Below are 19,308 nucleotides of genomic sequence, written 5' to 3' on the forward strand. Positions count from 1 at the left end.
AAATCACATTTTTGCTTGAAATGCTCATCACTAGTGATATCTTAATCTGATGCTACTATGACCAAGTACCAATGATACATACACACACACAGTGAATGTCTGATCACATTCTGCAGTATATCAGCAAGAGTTTGACTGTGTGCCTCAGAATGAAAGTGAACCTGTGGCCTTTTTTCCTCACACCAACCCAGTGACCTACCTCTGACAGGTCCTTCAACAGCCCTCATCTTTACTCCTGACTCTGCATGTATGTGCGTGCATGCGTGTGTACGCAAACGCGTGCATGTGTGCATGCGTGCATGCGGGTGCCTGCTACAGCTGTTTGCTCTCCTTCCTAAACCTGCATTGCAACATCTGTGGAGTCATAAAAATTTCATTTACATATGAAAACAGATTGCAGTGCCTCAGAGTGAACTGACCCACTTTTAGCACTGAAAATACCAACACAAATATTGCTGTATATATAACTGTGCATCTGCTGTACACACACATCATTATAATTGTATATTGTTATAAACACATTAGTTGGGATTTCTAAATACTGAGCAGTAAATTAATATAATAGTATAAATATATGAATACATTTAAAAATAAGTGATATCATTTTAATAAAATAAGTGTTAACAGGGCACTATATAGCTTTGCAGAACAAATTCAAACTCCGAATGTTTATATTTACAATATTAATGAGGTCACAATGCAAACCATTAGTGAATAAAGAAGCTGTTCTCAGGGGAAAAAAAGGTAACCAGAAAACTGTTCAAAGCTGGAAAGGTGGAAGGGTCTGCCAGAAGTAAAAATTGCCTTGTCCTTTAAGGTCAGTTTGTTTATTCAGTATTGAAAAAGAAGAGAGTTTCTTTCTTTTTTTTTTTTTAGCTATAGCAATAAATTAGTAAATACATTTTCTGGTATCCCTGCCCACTTTATCCAAGGACAGACAACTCCATAAAGAGGCTGTCCTGTCTGCCTGTGAACACACAGAGAGCAGGGGAGGGGATTTCAAACTGCACAGGAAGTTAGCTGAAACAGTGACACCTCTCTTTAGTACTTTAGTACTTTTAAGTACTTCAGGAGCCTACTGTAGCTACGCTTTACACAGGACAGAAGTTGAGACATTTGCCTGACTAATCCCATGGATGAATAGTATTGGGGATACCAGAAAATGTATTTACTCCTATGCCCATCCAGAGAGCACCTTTCCGACCGTCACCTCCGATGGCCTCACCCACTTCAGTCCTCTCTCCTCTGGGGATGTTCTCACACTAGTGATGTCTAACCATGCCACCACCTGTTCCCTGGACCTGATTCCCTCCTCCCTTTCAAGACAGCCACAGTAAAGCCACTCCTAAAGAAAGCCACCCTAGACTCAGCTAACATCCGAAACTACAAACCTGTATCTTCTTTCATTCCTCTCTAAAACCCTGGAATGTGCAGTCTACAAGCAACTGTCCTCCTATCTTTCAGAAAATGACCTTGACTCTAATCAGTCAGGCTTCAGGGCTGGTCACTCCACTGAAATGGCCCTCCTCACAATGACTTGAGTTGCTTGGTGCCACCAGAGCCTGGGCCAACTTGTCAGTCCTCATTCTCCTCGACTTATCCTCTGCGTTTGACACAGTCAACCACCAAATCCTCCTCTCCACTCAGGCTAAACTTCGCATTGCTGACTCTGCTCTAATCTGATTCACATCATACCTGACAAATCACACCTTTCAGGTCGCATTGAACAGCTTCTTGTCCCAACCCTGCTTTCTAGAAACTGGTGTCCCTCAAGGCTCAGTGTTAGGACTGCTTCTGTTTTCACTATACACTAGATTACTAGGCTCTGCAATCACACCAAATGGATTCTCCTACACTGTTATGCTGATAACACCCAACTGTTCCTCTCTTTTCCCCCATCCTCCTCCAACACCCACTTTGCGAAGCACATCTCAGAATGACATCTCCACTTGAAAATGTTCACACACACATTGACAATGTGCACGTACCCATTGAAAACGTGCACACACACACTGACAATGTGCATGTACCCATTGAAAACGTGCACACATACATTGACATGATGTGCACACACGCATTGAAAATTTCCACACCCTACCACTACTACTTGCTACTTGTGTGTGTGTGTGTGTGTGTGTGTGTGTGTGTGTGTGTGTGTGTGTGTGTGGTGGGTGGGTGGGCATCTGAGTGTGCATGTGAAATGTCAATGCGCCCGGAAGTTGTTTCAATGTAACCGGAAGGCACCGCCATCTTGGACGGCTTCTTCTCTCTCCATAGGTTTAGGCAGCCATTCTCAACCTTGGGGTCCTGACCCCAATTGGGGTTGTGAGATGATTTCTAGGGGTCGCCAAATCATTTTGATCAAATATACATTTATTTATTTATCATTTATTTATTAATTTTTTATCAAAATTAGTGTAGCATCCTACCAGACGTTAGAAGGACGACGAGCGGTTGGGCTCAAACAGGCATTTTATTACTCAAAACCAGTTACTGTCGCTGTCGGCCGCAGTGACATGTGGTGAGGTTCATGGCTGGTGAGGCACTGACTCCATCAGAATCAGATTAACAAATATATGAACCCAACAGTGTAGATTATTCACCATTTGACAGCAAAGGCTGGCTCAATTCGTGGCTAAATTTGTGTATTAGGAATCGAGGAAAATTTCAAGAGAAAATATAACACTAACGAAAATCGGAGAGATCAAATAGCCAACATTTAGCAAAAAGTAGATCAATTGTGAATTAATTAAATTAATTATTATTAGTGGGGCGAAGGCAAAACCAGAGTATGTAATGTACTACAACAACACCAAGTACGGCGAGGACGTCCCGGTCTGGATGCTGAGGGTGTACTCCGTCACAGGCTTTACGGAAGACGGCCAGTGTCTGCTATAACATCCTGGACCTGGGAGGGATCAATGACCGAATCTTAATGAAGGAACACCAGCAGCAGGAGAGCCCGGAGGAAAGTTGTGCAGCAGCTGCAGAGGAGGTGAGGGCAGAATACATGGAGGGGAAAGAGGCCGCAGCAGCCGGCACAAGGTGGGCAGCAGCGGACGAAACCACCGCAGCAGCAGCAGACATGGACACGGAGGCAGTACCAGTCCAAAGAGCTGCAAACAGAACCAAATGAACCGAACAAAGTAGCCTATATCCTGCTGTGTCATGTCAATGTATGTGTGCACATTTTCAACGGGTACATGCACATTGTCAATGTGTGTGTGAACATTTTCAATGTGTATGTGCATGTATTTCAGTGTGTATGAGCACATATTTCAATGTTTTCAACAGCCTCCCATAATGAAGAAGATACCATGACATCCTCAACAGTGATTGACATACAATGGCGAGGAACCTGGGCATAATCCTCAACAACGGACTGTCCTGCACCCCCAGCATCACTACTGTGGCCCAATCCTGCTGATTTGCCCTCTACAACATCTGCAGGATCCGGCCTTTCCTCACAAAAGATGCAACACAACTCCTGGTCCAAGCGCTGGACTACTGCAACTCCCTCTTGGATGGACTCCCAACCTCTGCAACTAAACCTTTGCAGCATATCTAGAACGCCGCAGCTGCAGCGATTCAAAACGATGGTGCTGGCCTTCAAAGCCATCAACGGAACGACACCCGCCTACCTACAAACGCTGGTCAGACCACATGCCCCAGCTCGAGCACTTCTCTCATTGGCATCAGTTGGCCAACTGGTACCCCCATTGCTGAGAGCAAACAAAGCCCGCTCAGCGAAGTCGCAACTCTTCTCTGTTTTGGCACCTCAGTGGTGGAACGAGCTCTCAACCAATGTCTGGACAACAGAATCGCTCTCCATCTCCTGCAAAAAACTCAAGACTCATCTGATCAGACTTCGTCTCAAATCCCCCCCCCCACACACACAAAAAATGTATGTACTTGTATGTTCGTATTGTTAGCACTTCAATCATAGCACTTATGCACTCAAAGAGTCTGACAAATCGCAGTTACGATCCTCGGATGAGGGCTTGACAATTGTTTCTATATTTTGTTTTACTCCAAAGAGATATGTCATGGTTTCTCTTATGAGAATCAAACCACAGGGCTTTAGAAGTTAATTTCCTCAGTGGCACATCAAAGATTGAGTTTTCTGGATTTCCCATGACACTCCAACTCTTCCTTGAACCAACACCTTATTGTGGTGGAGGGGTTTGAGGATCTGAATGATCCTAGGGGCTATGTTGTCCAGGGCTTAATGTCCCTGGTAGGTTCTCCCAAGGCAAACATGTCCTAGGTAACGGGTCAGACTAAGATTGGTTCCAAAGCCCATAATGAATAGAAAAACAACAAGGAAGTGTACGTCAGGTGGGGCCCCACCTTGGAGCCAGACCTGGGTTTTGGGCATGCAGGCAAGTGCCTGGTGGCCGGATTGAGCGACGTGGGCCCACCCTCCAGAAGGCCCACCACCCGCAGGAGGGTTCAGTGTGATTTGGGTGGCAGTCGTGGGCCCCGATGACCCAATCTTCGGACGGTGACTCTAGCCACCTCTCTGGGGGGTAAAGAGCCTGAGCTAGTGCAGGAGGTTTAGCGGTATCGGCTAGAGATAATCAGGCTCACCTCCACTCACAGTCTGGGCTCTGGAACCCAACTCCTTGACAGAGGCTGCACTCTCTTCTATTCTGGAGTTGCCCGCGGTGAGAGGCGCCAAGCTGGTGTGGGCTTGCTTATAGCTCCCCAGCTTAGCTGCCACCCCAGTGAATGAGAGGGTCGCTTCCCTGCACCTTCGGGTCGGGGATAGATTTCTCACTGTTGTTTCGACTTAATGGGCCGAATAGCATTGCAGAGTACCCAACCTTCTTGGAGGCCCTGGGAGGGCTACGGGAGGTGCTCCGACGAGGGACTCTGTCGTTCTATTGGGGGACTTCAACACTTATGTGGGCAGCGTCAGTGTTACCTGGAGAGGTGTGATTGGGAGGCACAGCCTCCCTGATCTGAACCCGAGTGATGTTTTGTTACTGGACTTCTGTGCCAGTCACAGTTTGTCCATAACAAACACCACGTTCAAACTTAAGGGTGTCCATATGCACACTTGGCACCAGGATGTCCTAGAATGGAGGTCAATGATCGACTTTGCAGTCGTGTCATCTGACCTCCAGCCATATGTCTTGGACACTCAGGTGAAGAGAGAGCCTGAGCTGTCAACTGATCACCACCTGGTGGTGAGTTGGATCCGCTGGCAGGGGAGGAAACTGGACAGACCTGGCAGATCCAATCGTGAAGGTCTGCTGGGAGCATCTGGTGGAACCCTCTGTCAGGGAGGTCTTCAACTCCTACCTCCGGGATCGTTTTGACCAGATCCTGAGGGAGGCTGGGGACATTGAGACTGAATAGACCATGTTCTTCACTTCCATTGTTGACGCGGCTGTCCGGAGCTGTGGCCGTAAAGTCTCCAGTGCATGTCGTGGCAGCAATCCCTGAACCCGGTGGTGGACTCCGGAAGTAAGGGATGCTGTCAAGCTGAAGAGGGAATCCTATCAAGCCTGCTTGACTCGGGGGATTCCTGAGGCAGCTGACGCGTACCGGCAGGCCAAGAGCACGGGCAGTCGTGGAAGCAAAAACTCGGGTCTGGGAAAAGTTCGGGGAGGCCGTGGAGAAGGACTACCGTTTGGCCTCGAAGAAATTCTGGCAAACCTATTCAAAAAAGGGGACCGGATGGTCTATTCCAACTATCAGGGGATCACACTCCTCAGCCTCCCTGGGAAAGTCTATTCGAGGGTACTGGAGAGGAGAATTCGGCCAATAGTCGAACCTCGGATTTAGGAGGAACAATGCGGTTTTCGTACTTGCTGCAGAATACTGGACCAGCTCTATACTCTCCGCAGGGTGCTCGAGTGTTCATGGGAGTTTGCCCAACCAGTTCACATGTGTTTTGTGAAGTTGGAGACGGCATTCGACCCTGTCCCTCGTGGCACTCTGTGGGAGGTGCTCCAGGAGTATGGGGTCGGAGGCCCTCTATTAAGGGTTGTACGGTCCCTGTACGAATGGAGCCGGAGCTTGGTTCGCATTGCCGGCAGCAAGTCAGACCTGTTCCCAGTGCATGTTGGATTCTGGCAGGACCTGCCCTTTGTCACTGGTTCTGTTCATTATTTTTATGGACAGAAGGGGCTCTGCTTTGGGAGCTGCTGGATCTCATCTCCGTTTTTCGTGGATGATGTGGTCCAGGACCTCCAGGATGTCCTGGAGCGGTTTGCAGCTGAGTGTGAAGCAGCTGGCATGAGAATCAGCACCTCCAAGTCCAAGGCCATTATTCTCAACCAGAAAAAAGGTGTCTTGCTCCCTCCAGGTTGGGGGAGAGCTCCTGCCTCAAGTGGAGGAGTTTAAGTATCTTGGGGTCTTGTTCACGAGTGAGGAAGGGTGGAGTGTGAGATTGACAGGCGGATCGGTGCAGCGGTCACAGTAATGTGGTCATTATATCGGTCTGTCATGGAGAAGAGAGATCTGAGCCAAAAGGCAAAGCTCTCGTTTTACTGGTCAATCTACGTTCCTTCCCTCACCTATGACCATGAACTTTGGGTCATGACAGAAAGAATAAGATCCCGGATACAAGTGGCCGAAATGAGGTTCCTCCGCAGGGTGGTGGGCGCTCCCTTAGAGATAGGGTGAGGAGCTCTGTCACCCGGGAGGAGTTTTGAGTAGAGCCGCTGCTCCTCCACATCGCGAGGAGCCAGCTGAGGTGGCTCAGGCATCTGTTTCAGATGCCCCCGGGATGCCTCCCTAGGGAGGTGTTCCTGGCATGTCCCGCCGGGAGGAGACCCCGAGGAAGACCCAGGACACACTGGAGTGACTGTGTTGCTCAGCTGGCCTGCGAATGCCTTGGGATATTCCCAGAAGAGCTGGATGAAGTGTCCGGGGAGAGGGAAGTCTGGGTGTCCCGGCTCAGGCAGCTGCCCCCGCGACCCAGCCCTGGATAAGCGGAAGAAGATGGATGGATGGATGGATAGATGGATGGATAGATGGACTCCACTCCAAAAACATGGTCACTGACCTCTACACTTGTATCCCACTGTTCCAAAGTGATATGGCGTGTTTGAAGGAATTGAGATGCAATGGTCAGTTTGACACACACACTGAAACCTAATCATATGGCAGGAGTTTGCTTGAGTTTAGGCAATATAACTACTTGGTTAGGTTCAGGGACCAAAAGACCTAACAATAAATTAACTATTAAATAAAGTTTAATTAACTAAAATTAAGTATTGATCAAAGAAGGTTACCATTAATTCATGTCAAAGGTTCCTTGAAAAGTATGAAGCACACTATTTTGTCTTAACAATGGTGGTTTTACCTTAGTTAGTTGGTCCTTCTGCTTTTGCTGTTAATACTAATTAATACTGCCACTGCACAACCACTGCAGCTTTCTATGCTGCTCTGGAAACAACACTGAAAATTGAGCTTCCACAGAGAGAACGGAAGACTGTTTATGCCAGGAGCAGATGGTAATATTTAGACTTCCATGGTCTGCAGTCACATCTACATGTGTCCCAAATGCACGGGTTAAATCTGCCCACATCCCCATGCTGTCTACTGCCACAAGCATACACAAACTCACATGGAGACATAATTCTATTAAACTGCATAAAACAACACGTCTGGAGTGGTATGAGGACTATCACTGGTTTCAGACTAACTAACAGTGGAGCTGATGGTGGTGTGGCTAGGGACAATGAGTTAAATCTGTTCTTCAACAGGTTTGACACTGCAGCCCTGGCCCTGCTGACTCTCCTGTTGAATGTCTCCAGCCACCACCGCTTCTGATCCCCCCTCCTCCTCCTGATAGCACCTCATCCAACTTTATGAGCCCCTCACACCCATCCCCCACTCCTTACACCTCCTCTGGCTCCCATGCTACCTGTCCTCCTCTCACTATGGACTCTAACTCTCCACCTACTTGACCTGCACGTTTACGCCTCTTCATGTTAGGAGTTGAGCAAACTCCCCGCCGGTAAGGCTGCAGGCCCTGAAGGTGTCAGCCCACAGGTTCTCAGAGCCTGCGCCGAACAGCTCTGTGGAGTGCTTCATTGTGTCTTCAACATGAGCCTGAGCCTCCAGAGGGTCCCTGTGATATGGAAGACGCCCTGCCTCGCTCCAGTGCCAAAGATGCCGCAGCCCAGTGGTTTCTCGGACTACTGACCGGTGGCACTGATGTCACATATCGTGAGGACCATGGAGAGACTCATCCTGGATCAGTTCAGGCCTAAAGTCAGGCCTCACCTGGATCCCCTCCAGTTTGCCTACCAGCCCCGGATTGGAGTTGAGGATGCCATCATTTACTGGCTGAACCATGTCTACGCCCACCTCGACAAGCCGGGGAGCACTGTGAGGGTCACGTTCTTTGACTTCTCCAGTGCTTTCAATACCATCAGGCCTGCTCTACTGGGTGACAAGCTGACAGCGATGCTGGTGGATCTCCCCCTTCTGTCCTGGATTGTGGATTACCTCACTGGCTGACCAAAATACTTGCGTTTGCGGCACTGTGTGTCAGATGCAGCGGTCAGCAACAGATGCGGGGCCCCACAAGAGACTGTCCTCTCTCCTTTCCTCTTCACCCTTTACACCACAAACTTCAGTTAACAGACAGAGTCTTGCCATCTCCATCTTAAACTGGACTGGACTAAGAATAGAATAGAATAGAATAGAATAGAATAGATTTATTGTCATTGTAACAGGTACAATGAAATTAAGTGCGGTCCTTATTCAGTGCAAAGCATCTGCTGAGGTAGTAGATATGTAAATAAATACCTAAATAAAAACTACTCTATACATATTAACACTAAAAACACATAGGAGACACACCCATACATACATTCACAGTCAAAAAGTTCACATAGCCCTTTTACAAAGGTAAGCGGTGAGAATTATGCTCAGGTAGCACGATTCAATGCACATATGGCTGTTGGATAAAAGCTGTTTTGTAGTCTGTTTTTTCTGGTTTTCATGGACCTGTATCTCCTACCTGACAGCAGTAGTTTGAATAGTGTGTGACCAGGGTGTGATGAGTCCTGTAGGATAGTTTTGGCCTTTTTGAGGCAGTGGGAACTATTAAGGTTTTCCAGAGAGGGGATAGGGCAGCCAATGATTTTCTGTACTGCCTTTTGTGACCCCCTGGAGCCTCTTCCTCTGTGCCACAGTGCAGCTTGAAAATCACACACACAGACAGTATGACAGGATGCTCTCAACTGAGCAGTGGTAGAAGGACACCAGCAGTTTTTGGGGGATGTTGTTCCTCCTGAGAACTCTCAGGAAGTAAAGTCTCTGCTGGGCCTTCTTCACTGACTCACTGATGTGGACGCTCCAGGTCAGATCCTCCATGATGTTGACTCTCAGGAAGTGGAAGTTGGAGACCTTACCCACAGAGGTCCCGCCTAGGAGCAGTGAGCAGATGTCCGTTGCCTTCCTCCTGAAGTCCACGATGATCTCCTTGGTCTTTGAGGTGTTGAGGAGCAAGTTGTTAACTCTGCACCACTCCGCAAACCACTCTACCTTGTCTCTGTGATTAGACTCATCCCCCCTCGAGATGAGCCCCACTACTGTGGTGTCATCTGCAAATTTGACGAAGGTGTTGCTGTGGTGAGCGGGGGTGCAGCTGCAGCTGTGGGTGCAGAGGGTATAGAGCAGGGGACACGCAGCCTTGCAGGGAACCAGTGCTGAGGCTGAGGGCCGTACATGTATGAGGGCCCACTCTTACCCTCTGAGTGCGGTCTGTCAGAAAGTCCTTAATCCAAAGGCAGGTGGAGTGAGGAACACTGAAGTCCCTTACAAGAAGGGACAAAGCCGCCTCTACTTTCTGAGGAAGCTCCGCTCCATTAAAATGTGCCAGACAATGCTGAGGATGTTTTATGAGTCTGTGGTGGCCAGTGCTATTCTGTTTGATGTTGTGTGCTGAGGCAGCAGACTGAGAGTAGCAGACACCAACAGACACAACAACAACAAGCTGATCTGGAAGGCCAAGTGGAGCTGGACTCTTGGCACTGTAGGATGTGTGACCGGCCATGTTGGCAAATAAAGGTGTTGTTGAACTACAGTATAAGTTTGTATTCTTATCTGGTAACACTGGGCATCACTCGGTGATGCATCTGTCTGTATTAACTATATGATATCAGTTACAATCACCCAAAAGTAACTGAACACAAAAGTTCAGCTCAAAACATTCACGGCAAGTTCATAATTGATTTCTTTTCATGTTAATGTATTTCTCAATTATTTAGCCTTCGTATTGTCATCACACACTTTGAGGTCATTGCTTACATGAACATTTCCTCTGTTCTCAACAAACTTCAGCACAGACAAAAAAGAAGCATGATAACGATCCTGTATTCTTCAGATTCCATGCATAATCAGAAAGCTGCCAACATTTGTCTCATTAACAAGGACCTCAAAGCCCCAAAATAACTGCTCTGGCTCATACTTCTAGATCCCAAAAACAAAAAACAAAAATCAGCTAAATCTTTGTACAGGTATCAACGTGGCACGTGATAACATGGTGAAACCAGCTAACTGCTGCTAATTATATTCTGTTAAAAGTTATGCTTAAAAAAATAGTAGGGTAGGTATGATGCAATTAATTAAATACAGCAAGTTGATATTGCTGATAATTTAATGATTTGTTTTTGTCCATAGGTGAAAGCTAAGCACTGGTTCACCTGTGTCACATGATCTTTAAAATGTTCCCCTCGCAGTTAATGCCTCCACCAACCAGTCAAGTTGCAGTTAACATCCATGTCACGCAGAATCATAATATAGAGTATTTATTGAAATCTTCAAAAGGAATATGGTAAAAAAGCACATCCACCCATCCATCCATGTCAAGCTCATGTTGACAAAAATATTTTTTGAATTCATCATGAAATGTTCACAACATTAATTCCAACAGTATGGATATAGTCATGTCATACTCCCCACTCTACTGCTGTCTCTTACACAAATCCTGCTGTCATTCACCACTTACTTCCAGATGCATTCTTTTGTTTAATACAAACTTTGATCCACACAAATACAGCCAGTGTGGATCCCTCTCTTTCGTTCTCAATTGTCAGCTGCCTGCTCACCTGCCCTGGTTGATGGCTGCAGGGTCAGCCCCTGAGCAGATATCCTCCATGATGTAGGGGTTCTGCTCACAGCTGATGTTGAGCGTGGTGTAGTTGGGTTTACACACAGTGAGGAAGTAGGGTGTTGGGTAGCCTGTCATTAGCTGGAGGATGTCCGTGATGAGGGCCGTGGCACAGAGACCGAATGCATGGACACCTGAGGACATAGGCGAATGTCATTTAATCAATGTTACTGTGTAATTAAGCAGATTGTACTGAGGCCTAAACACTACTGATAATGTTATTCGATATACTATTATTGCTTCAAAAAGCATTAGTTAACAGGTAATAAGGCCCTTATAAGTCCTTCAAGGATATTTATTAACATGATCAAAGCATTGATAATAGCAAACATGATGTTGTTGGATAAAACAGACATTCATAAGTTTTTTTTTTATCAGAAAATTGCTAACAGATTAAGGGTGCTTAAGAAGGTTAAAATCATATGAGTTTCTCTGAATAGCTTACATAACCTAACAAACACAAGTATTGGGTTTAAGTAACTTACCCTTTATGTCACTGACAAACTAGCAATAGACAACATTTTTGCTTTAACTTATCATTCTCAAGAAAATACTGACAGCACAGTGTAATGGCTGTTGAAAAATGAAACCATCCGCAAATTTTTGATTTGTTCCTAATAAACCTACTTTCACATGCTATTTCTCCCACAAAATTGAAAGCAGCATTACAGCACAAAGGAAACATGTAATGACCAAAACACGGAGAGGTGTTGTTTTCCCTGTTCACTATCCCCAGCAGTGTTAATTTTGTTAAACAAAACTATGATGAAAAATGTTTGTCAGCAATATTTTTTCCTTGACTTTGATGAGATCATAAATAGATCTTTCAAAATGAACAACTATTATGAAATGTATCATAGTGCTGGACATTTGAAATGCATGATATTCTCCCCTAATTGTGGATCTTGTTTGTCTGTATGTATCTCTATTCTCAATGCTGAACAGAGATCTCTGTGGGAGCCTGTCCTGTGCAGGTGCTGCGGGCTCTTTCTGCCTGTCTGTGACTTCACACACACGTGGATGTAACATTTATAACTAGCCTAACAACATAACATATTTTGAATGAAAGTGATGACTAAAAGTTGACTAAAATGTAATGACTTTTCTTTCACTAAAACTGGACTAAAATGTTTTGAATTGTCATCAACTAAAAGTAGAATGGGGGAGTGATAGAAACTGAGGTAAAGCAGGAGTGAACAGATAGGCATACAGTCAGTGAAGAGTGCCTCGGTGTTGTGGTGAAATCTATTCTATTTGTCCACCAGATCCGTGTTCAGTCCATCTCCGATCTGCCTTGGCAGCGAAGCTGATAGGTGACTCTATGTGTGTACTTCCAATGGCTCTGCCAGTTTGGGTATCTACTTTGTTGTAGCACCAGCAGTCTGGAACTGTCCTTAGCAGATTTTGAACACAGCGCAGCGACTCAGCTGAATTCAGCACAGAGCAGACAGGAAGTCAGACACTAAAACAATGACATAACATCCAATTACTTTTCATAATTAAACACTCAGTGTTGATGCCAGCACAAAAGTAAAAAAAAAGACAAATCCAAGCAAGTCCACCTATTTCTAATCCTTCAGTTGGGAACACCAACCTTTTGTCAGTTTGTTGTTGTGGTTATAACACATACATAGATCTGCGGTGGCATGTGATTCTGTAGTAATCATGGGAACTCCTCTCTCTCACAACTCCAGCTGTCCAGCAGTACTGCAGCATGCTGCATTCAAAACGCAGCTGGTGGGGTTGATGGACCACAGAGGAAAACCGTTGTGTATCCATTCTGCAACGTACATGCAACCAGTGGAATTCACAGGTGATCCCAGGGAAAGACTGGAAGGGGATGAAAGGCGGAACGATTTCTATTTCCACTTTAAACATGTACTAAGCTTTTTTTGTTGCTTTACTTGGATTAAAACATGTTATTATGCATTTACAGCAGATAACTATGCAGTTACAAACAGTTAACTATATGATTTTCAGCTACATGGTCCAAGGCAATACTTCAACTGGATGTCTTACAGCCATCATCTTTTTTCTGAACAGGCAGTTAGGTGGTTTGCAAACTACCTCTCAGACAGAACCCAAGCTTCCTCTGAGGTACTGCAGGTCCACAGGCAGGTTTCAGTAGGCTTTGTTAGGTGAGAAATCAGTTGAGGAAGATGAAGATGAAAAAGGCTACGGGTCCAGATGGGATCAGCTCCAGCTTCAGTCCTGTGTAGACCAGCTGTGCAGGATTGTGGAGTATATCTTCAACATGAGCCTGAAGCTTGAAAAAGTGCCACTGCTGTGGAAAACCTCCTGTGTGGTACCAATACCAAAGATCCCTCACCCTGAAGACTTCAACAGCTACAGACCAGCTGCTCTCACTTCACACCTGATGAAGACCCTAGAGCAGCTGGTCCTCGTTCACCTACGCTCTCTTGTGGGTCCTTTTATGGACCCCTCCAGTTCGCTTCTCAGCCTGGCATTAGAGTGGACAACACCATCATTTTCCTCCTACACAGATCTCTCTCTCACCTGGCGAAGCCTGGAAGCACCATGAGGATCATATTCCTTGTTTTTGCTTTTAACACCATACCCAGATAGCAAAATACATTAATTCAATGTTGGATTTTGGTCAGACTAGTTATTTTTGGTTGAGGTTGAAAAATCTATGTTGATGCAATGTTTAATCACAGCTAACATTTCAACGTTTGAAAAACTGCTGTTGAATCAGTGTAGTACAGATGATGATTTTTCAATGTTGAAATGCCCTACATTTAATCAACATTGTTTCAATAGCCACATTCACACTGGCTTTTGTGTGCGGCTTTAGTACACCAATTCCGCCTCTGTCTCAGTGTAAATCTATCTGAGGCGGCGAGGGGTGAAACTTCACTCCGGCCCTGATCCGCCTATGGAGGTAGTATCAGGGCTGTATTAATGGAGAACCGAACCAGTGTGAATGGTGTGGCTGCAGATGGAGGAACAATGCAGTTTTCGTCCGGGCCGCGGAACACTGGACCAGATCCATACCCTCCGCAGGGTGCTCGAGGGTTCATGGGAGTTTGCCCAACCAGTCCACATGTGTTTTGTGGACTTGGAGAAAGCATTCAACCGTGTCCCTCGTGGCATTCTGTGGGAGGTGCTCCCTCTGTTAAGGGCCGTACGGTCCCTGTACGAGCGGAGCAGGAGCTTGGTTCGCATTGCCGGCAGTAAGTCAGACCTGTTCCCGTTACATGTTGGACTCCGGCAGGGCTGCCCTTTGTCACCGGTTCTGTTCATTATTTTAATTTCTAGGCGCAGCCACGGGCCGGAGGGCATCTGGTTCGGGAGACACAGGATTTCATCTCTGCTTTTCGCGGATGATGTGGTCTTGTTGGTTCCTTCGAGCCGGGATCTGCAGCATGTCCTGGGGTGGTTTGCAGCCGAGTGTGAGTGGCTGGGATGAGAATCAGCACCTCCAAATCCGAGGCCATGGTTCTTGACCGGAAAAAGGTGGCTTGTCCCCTCCGGGTTGGGGGAGAGCTACTGCCTCAGGTGGAGGAGTTTAAGTATCTTGGGGTCTTGTTCATGAGTGAGGGAAGGATGGAGCGTGAGATCGACAGGCGGATCGGTGCGGTGGCCGCAGTAATGCGGTCGTTATACCGGTCTGTCGTGGTGAAGAGAGAGCTGAGTCGAAAGGCGAAGCTCTTGATTTACCGGTCAATCTACGTTCCTACCCTCACCTATGGTCATGAACTTTGGGTCATGACCGAAAGAATAAGATCCCGGATACAAGCGGCTGAAATGAGTTTCCTCCGCAGGGTGGCAGGGCGCTCCCTTAGAGATAGGGTGAGGAGCTCTGTCACCCGGGAGGAGCTCGGGAGTTGAGGTGGCTCGGGCATCTGTTTCGGATGCCCCCGGGACGCCTTCCTCGGGAGGTATTCCTGGCATGTCCCGCTGGGAGGAGACCCCGGGGAAGACCCAGGACACGCTGGAGCGACTATGTCGCCCAGCTGGCCTGGGAACGCCTCGGGATCCTCCCAGAAGAGCTGGAGGAAGTGTCCGGGGTGAGGGAAGTCTGGGTGTCCCTGCTCAGACAGCTGCCCCCGCGACCCGGCTCTGGATAAGCGGAAGAAGATGGATGGATGGATGGATGTTTTTTAATGAGGCATATTGAAAACATACAAAGTTTAACTGTCACAAATATTATTTCCGTAATTATTTAATGATTTGTTATATATCTTACTTTAGTACTATTTATTTTCATGGATAATTATTTGTATTTGTCTAAGAATGAGTAGGAACTTATTTTCAACCTGAGTTGCAAGTGGGAGGAATTTGATCGTGACACGTCACTCAGGAAGACAAGAGTGAACAAGTAAGTTATGAAGCAGGAGAAGTGTGCAAGCCTCTGAAAATAAGTTTGAGCCTTAAGTTTGCAGAGATATTTACTGCTCGAAAGATTTCTGAAGTGGACTCATTCCCTCTCGGTTGTGTGCAGCCAGTGAGGTACATTTATTTCTGTCACGTTGTATCGTGCATGTGTTTATATTCTGTATTTCTGTCACATACAAATTTTGTCTTAAAATGATATGCTATGTATTTAACAGTTCGACGCTGACTTATGGTGGTTTATGATGAAGGAGAAGAATAAAGTTATCTGTAACTGAAGTATCGTGATCCTGTGAATTTCCTTGAGGGAGTGACACAAAGGAAGGTTGAAAAGTGGTGAAATGGCCCTTTAAAAATAACCTTGTTTCAGTGTATAATGCAATGCATATACATAGATGAGTCAATGTTGATTTAATTCTACATTTTTTCAATGTTGATCATATCATAGTTGAATAAAGGTTGATTCATTGTCAGAAGTGATTGGAGATTCAACATTATTTCAGTATTGATCATAGTGAGCACTTTCAAAGTATATTTCAATATCTGACATAAATGTTGATTACAATCTTCAGCCTGACAATATCTCAATGTTGATTCAATCAGATTTTGCTATCTGGGTACAGCCTGTACTTTTGGGGGGACAAGCTGGAGTTCAGATGGGTGGACCTACACCTCACGTCCTAGATCCTCAATTTCCTCACCAACCTGCCACAGTCAGTGCATTTACATGACACTCGAGAAAACCGATATACTGGGTTAGTCCGACTATAATAGGATCTTTAAGATGCATGTATACACCTTAGTCTGACTAAAATCGGACCAGATCGGATTTCTCATAGTTGGATTAATACACCTAGATTATTCAATTGATAGTTGCATTACTCGTGCAGATCAGATCAGATTTTTGCATTCTGCGCAGGCTCGAGATTTTTTTTCCCTAGGCCATGAGCCGGAAGTGGAAGGATGGTGGCAGCGGTGGCGTCAGCACCACCTATGGTTCCGGGGTATGACATGATTCAGCCAGTAATTCGATTTTCTCGCCGGCATTTATACTCGCACAGTTGCAGTTGTCTTATTGAATAGCATAGTCAAACTATGGCTGTAATCCGACGTGTATGTAAGATGTAAGATGTGTATATAAACATTCTGACTATACTACATGCCAGACACAATAATCTGCAGTACAGGGGCCCCACAGGGAACAGTCCTGGCCCCTTTCCTGTTCACCCTGTATACTGCAGACTCCTACAAATCACCCCACAGCCATCTACAAAAGTTATCTGATGACTCTGCTATTGTCTGCCTCATCAGGGACGGGGACGACAGCGCCTAGAGAGAACTTATTAAGGACTTTGTAGACAGGTGCCAGCTCAATGCCGAGAAGACCAAACAGCTGGTGGTGGATTTTTGCAGGCACAAACAACCCTGCACACAGGTGAATATCCAGGGAATATACATTGAGATGGTGACATCTTACAAATACCTAGGAGTTGAACAATAAACTGGACTGGACTGATCACACTGCAGCGACATACAAGAAAGGTCAGAGCAGACTCCACCTGCTGAGGAAGCTCAGGTACTTTAGAGTGCTGGGGGCTCTCCTGACTTCTTTCTGTGACTCTGTGGAGGCATCAGCCATTTTACACAGAGTAGTCTGCGGGAGCAGCAGCATCTCAGCTGCAGGCAGGAGGAGACTTGATAAACTTATCAAGAAGGCCAGCTCCATCCTGGGATGCCCTCTTGCCCCAGTGCAGGTGGTGAATGGACAAGCTGTCATCACTGCTGGTGCAGGAGTCCCACCTCCCGCAGGTCACTGTCACTGGCAGCTCATTCAGCAACAGACTGATACACCCCAAGTGTTTGTAGAAGAGGTATGGCAGGGCCTTCCTTCCTGCTGCTGTCAGACTTTACAATCAGCACTGCTCCCAGTAGCATACATACATGCATTTTTTACACTAAATATGTTCTTATGTATGTAGGAGTTTTTTTCTTGCTATTCTATTTCTGACCTTTTTAATTACTTTGAAATGCACGTTTTTAATTGTTGATAGACACATACTGCAGTGTACATGTCACACAGTAGCACATATTGAAATACATACACATTTAAAACAACACAATGGTCTGTTTGGGTTGAGTAATCTTGGCACAATATGAGTTAAATAAAAATTGTTTTTTTGCTAAGTGGAGAAGCTGAAAAACAACTAAAGATCCCATTTGCTTAGTATTGTTAAATGGGTCTCTATAAAGAGCAGGAAACAAGACTAGATCAAGACTTAGTAGATGTTCGTACAGTTGTCTGGTCAAGGTGGGAAAATGTGGCCAATTCAGTACTGGGATAGTCAGTGGTAGAATTCATATTTGTAATTCCTGGAATTAAGATGGTCTTGTGCAATGTTTCAATGATAAATGCACTTTTTTGTTTGTGTTTATTTATGACCGTATTATTCCTAGTTGTGTAGTAAACTGAATTCTTAAAATTATTTTACTTAAAATGTTTCTGTTTGGACTTTGAATTTCAATTATGACCAAAAATATCTCCCATACAGAGGATGCTCTGAATGCTCTGAAACTGAAACTGTGATTTTCTGCAAAATTCAGCGGAATAATGATTATGTATGTTTGTAGTCATTTCCGTAAAACACCCAGGGTGGATAAGTATGAGATACAAACTCTGAGCTTGGCAGTCTGTGTGTCTCTCCATTTCAGTTGGCATACTTAGTGTTAGAAAAACAAATATCAGTGTACCAACGAAGCGGACAGCTCTGCGTATGAAGGAGTTGAAGTTGCAGCCAGCAGCGTTGATGTTAGCCTCCGCCCCAGCACCACTCTTCTTCCGAGACATGCAGCAGAATAGGATGGCCTCCCCAATCATAATCTGTTAACAAAACACAGAACATATGTGTCATATGTGTGTGGTTGACAGTGCATGATTTCTTTTCTGGAGGAGGGTAGGCATGTCCCCTCATTTTTCAAAATCCTATTTTTATCCCTCAAGTTTTACCATCATAATTTTTTTTTTCAATGGGCATCTTATTCCTGCATACACTGGGTGTGCGGCAGACTACACCCTAGACTAGTCTAAACATTTTATTGTGTTTTTGATTGAGGTATACATATTCCTGTATACATTTTAATTTTTTTTACATCATGCTTGTAGACAGGTGTAAAAACAGTAATAGTAGAGTTTCAGTGCTTTTTAACCCACTGGTATTATCTGGTTGATGTGGGCTGTCACATATCTATGGCAGTCCATGCTCAGGTTTGAGCCAAGATTGGCCTGTGTGGTACTCTCATATATGCACCTCTATAAGTGACACATGATTTTGCAGTGGCAGTACCTGGCATTCTGCAAAACCTATCTAGGATCACAGTCCCTGCTCAAAAAAAGTCTGATACTGAGAAAAATTTATGTTGAAAAGAGAAGAGAGGCAAACAATGTACAGAGAAAAGGAAGGCAGCATCAGTGATGGATGGTGACATGGATAAGGAGTACTTAATCCTCATACCCAATACTGAACCAGGGTTTATCTGTGAAATGTTTACCATATTTTTCTCAAGTAAAACATGGACATTTTGTCTTAATTTCTCTCTTTATGGAATAAAGATCAATTTGTGTCATTTACAGACAAAGAACTGGCAAACCCTTCACAGTCAGTCATTTTTACTGTTTAATGATCAGAGTGTATTCAGTACATAGGGAATAAGCATTTTGACCTAAATTACATGCCATACAAGGGAGACAGAGGGAATTAGTTAACTAAGAACAACAGCTTGATCTGACAGAAACTGCAGCAGAAAGTGAAAGAAGA

The 19,308-nt window shown here is 45.3% G+C and overlaps 1 protein-coding gene across 1 annotated transcript in view; it reads right to left on the reverse strand.

The window, feature by feature from the left end:
- LOC119008774 (2-lysophosphatidate phosphatase PLPPR4) overlaps positions 1 to 19,308 on the reverse strand; it is a 79,553-nt gene that overhangs the window by 12,086 nt on the left and 48,159 nt on the right. Inside the window, exons 3-4 of the mRNA XM_037079429.1 lie at positions 18,245 to 18,374; positions 11,079 to 11,274 (exon numbers count right to left, since the gene is read on the reverse strand). Of these exons, the coding sequence (XP_036935324.1) occupies positions 11,079 to 11,274; positions 18,245 to 18,374 (326 nt within the window). The remainder of the gene's footprint in view (positions 1 to 11,078; positions 11,275 to 18,244; positions 18,375 to 19,308) is intronic.

This window comes from Acanthopagrus latus, chromosome 19 (genome assembly GCF_904848185.1).
Source record: "Acanthopagrus latus isolate v.2019 chromosome 19, fAcaLat1.1, whole genome shotgun sequence".
Lineage (NCBI taxonomy): Eukaryota > Metazoa > Chordata > Actinopteri > Spariformes > Sparidae > Acanthopagrus > Acanthopagrus latus.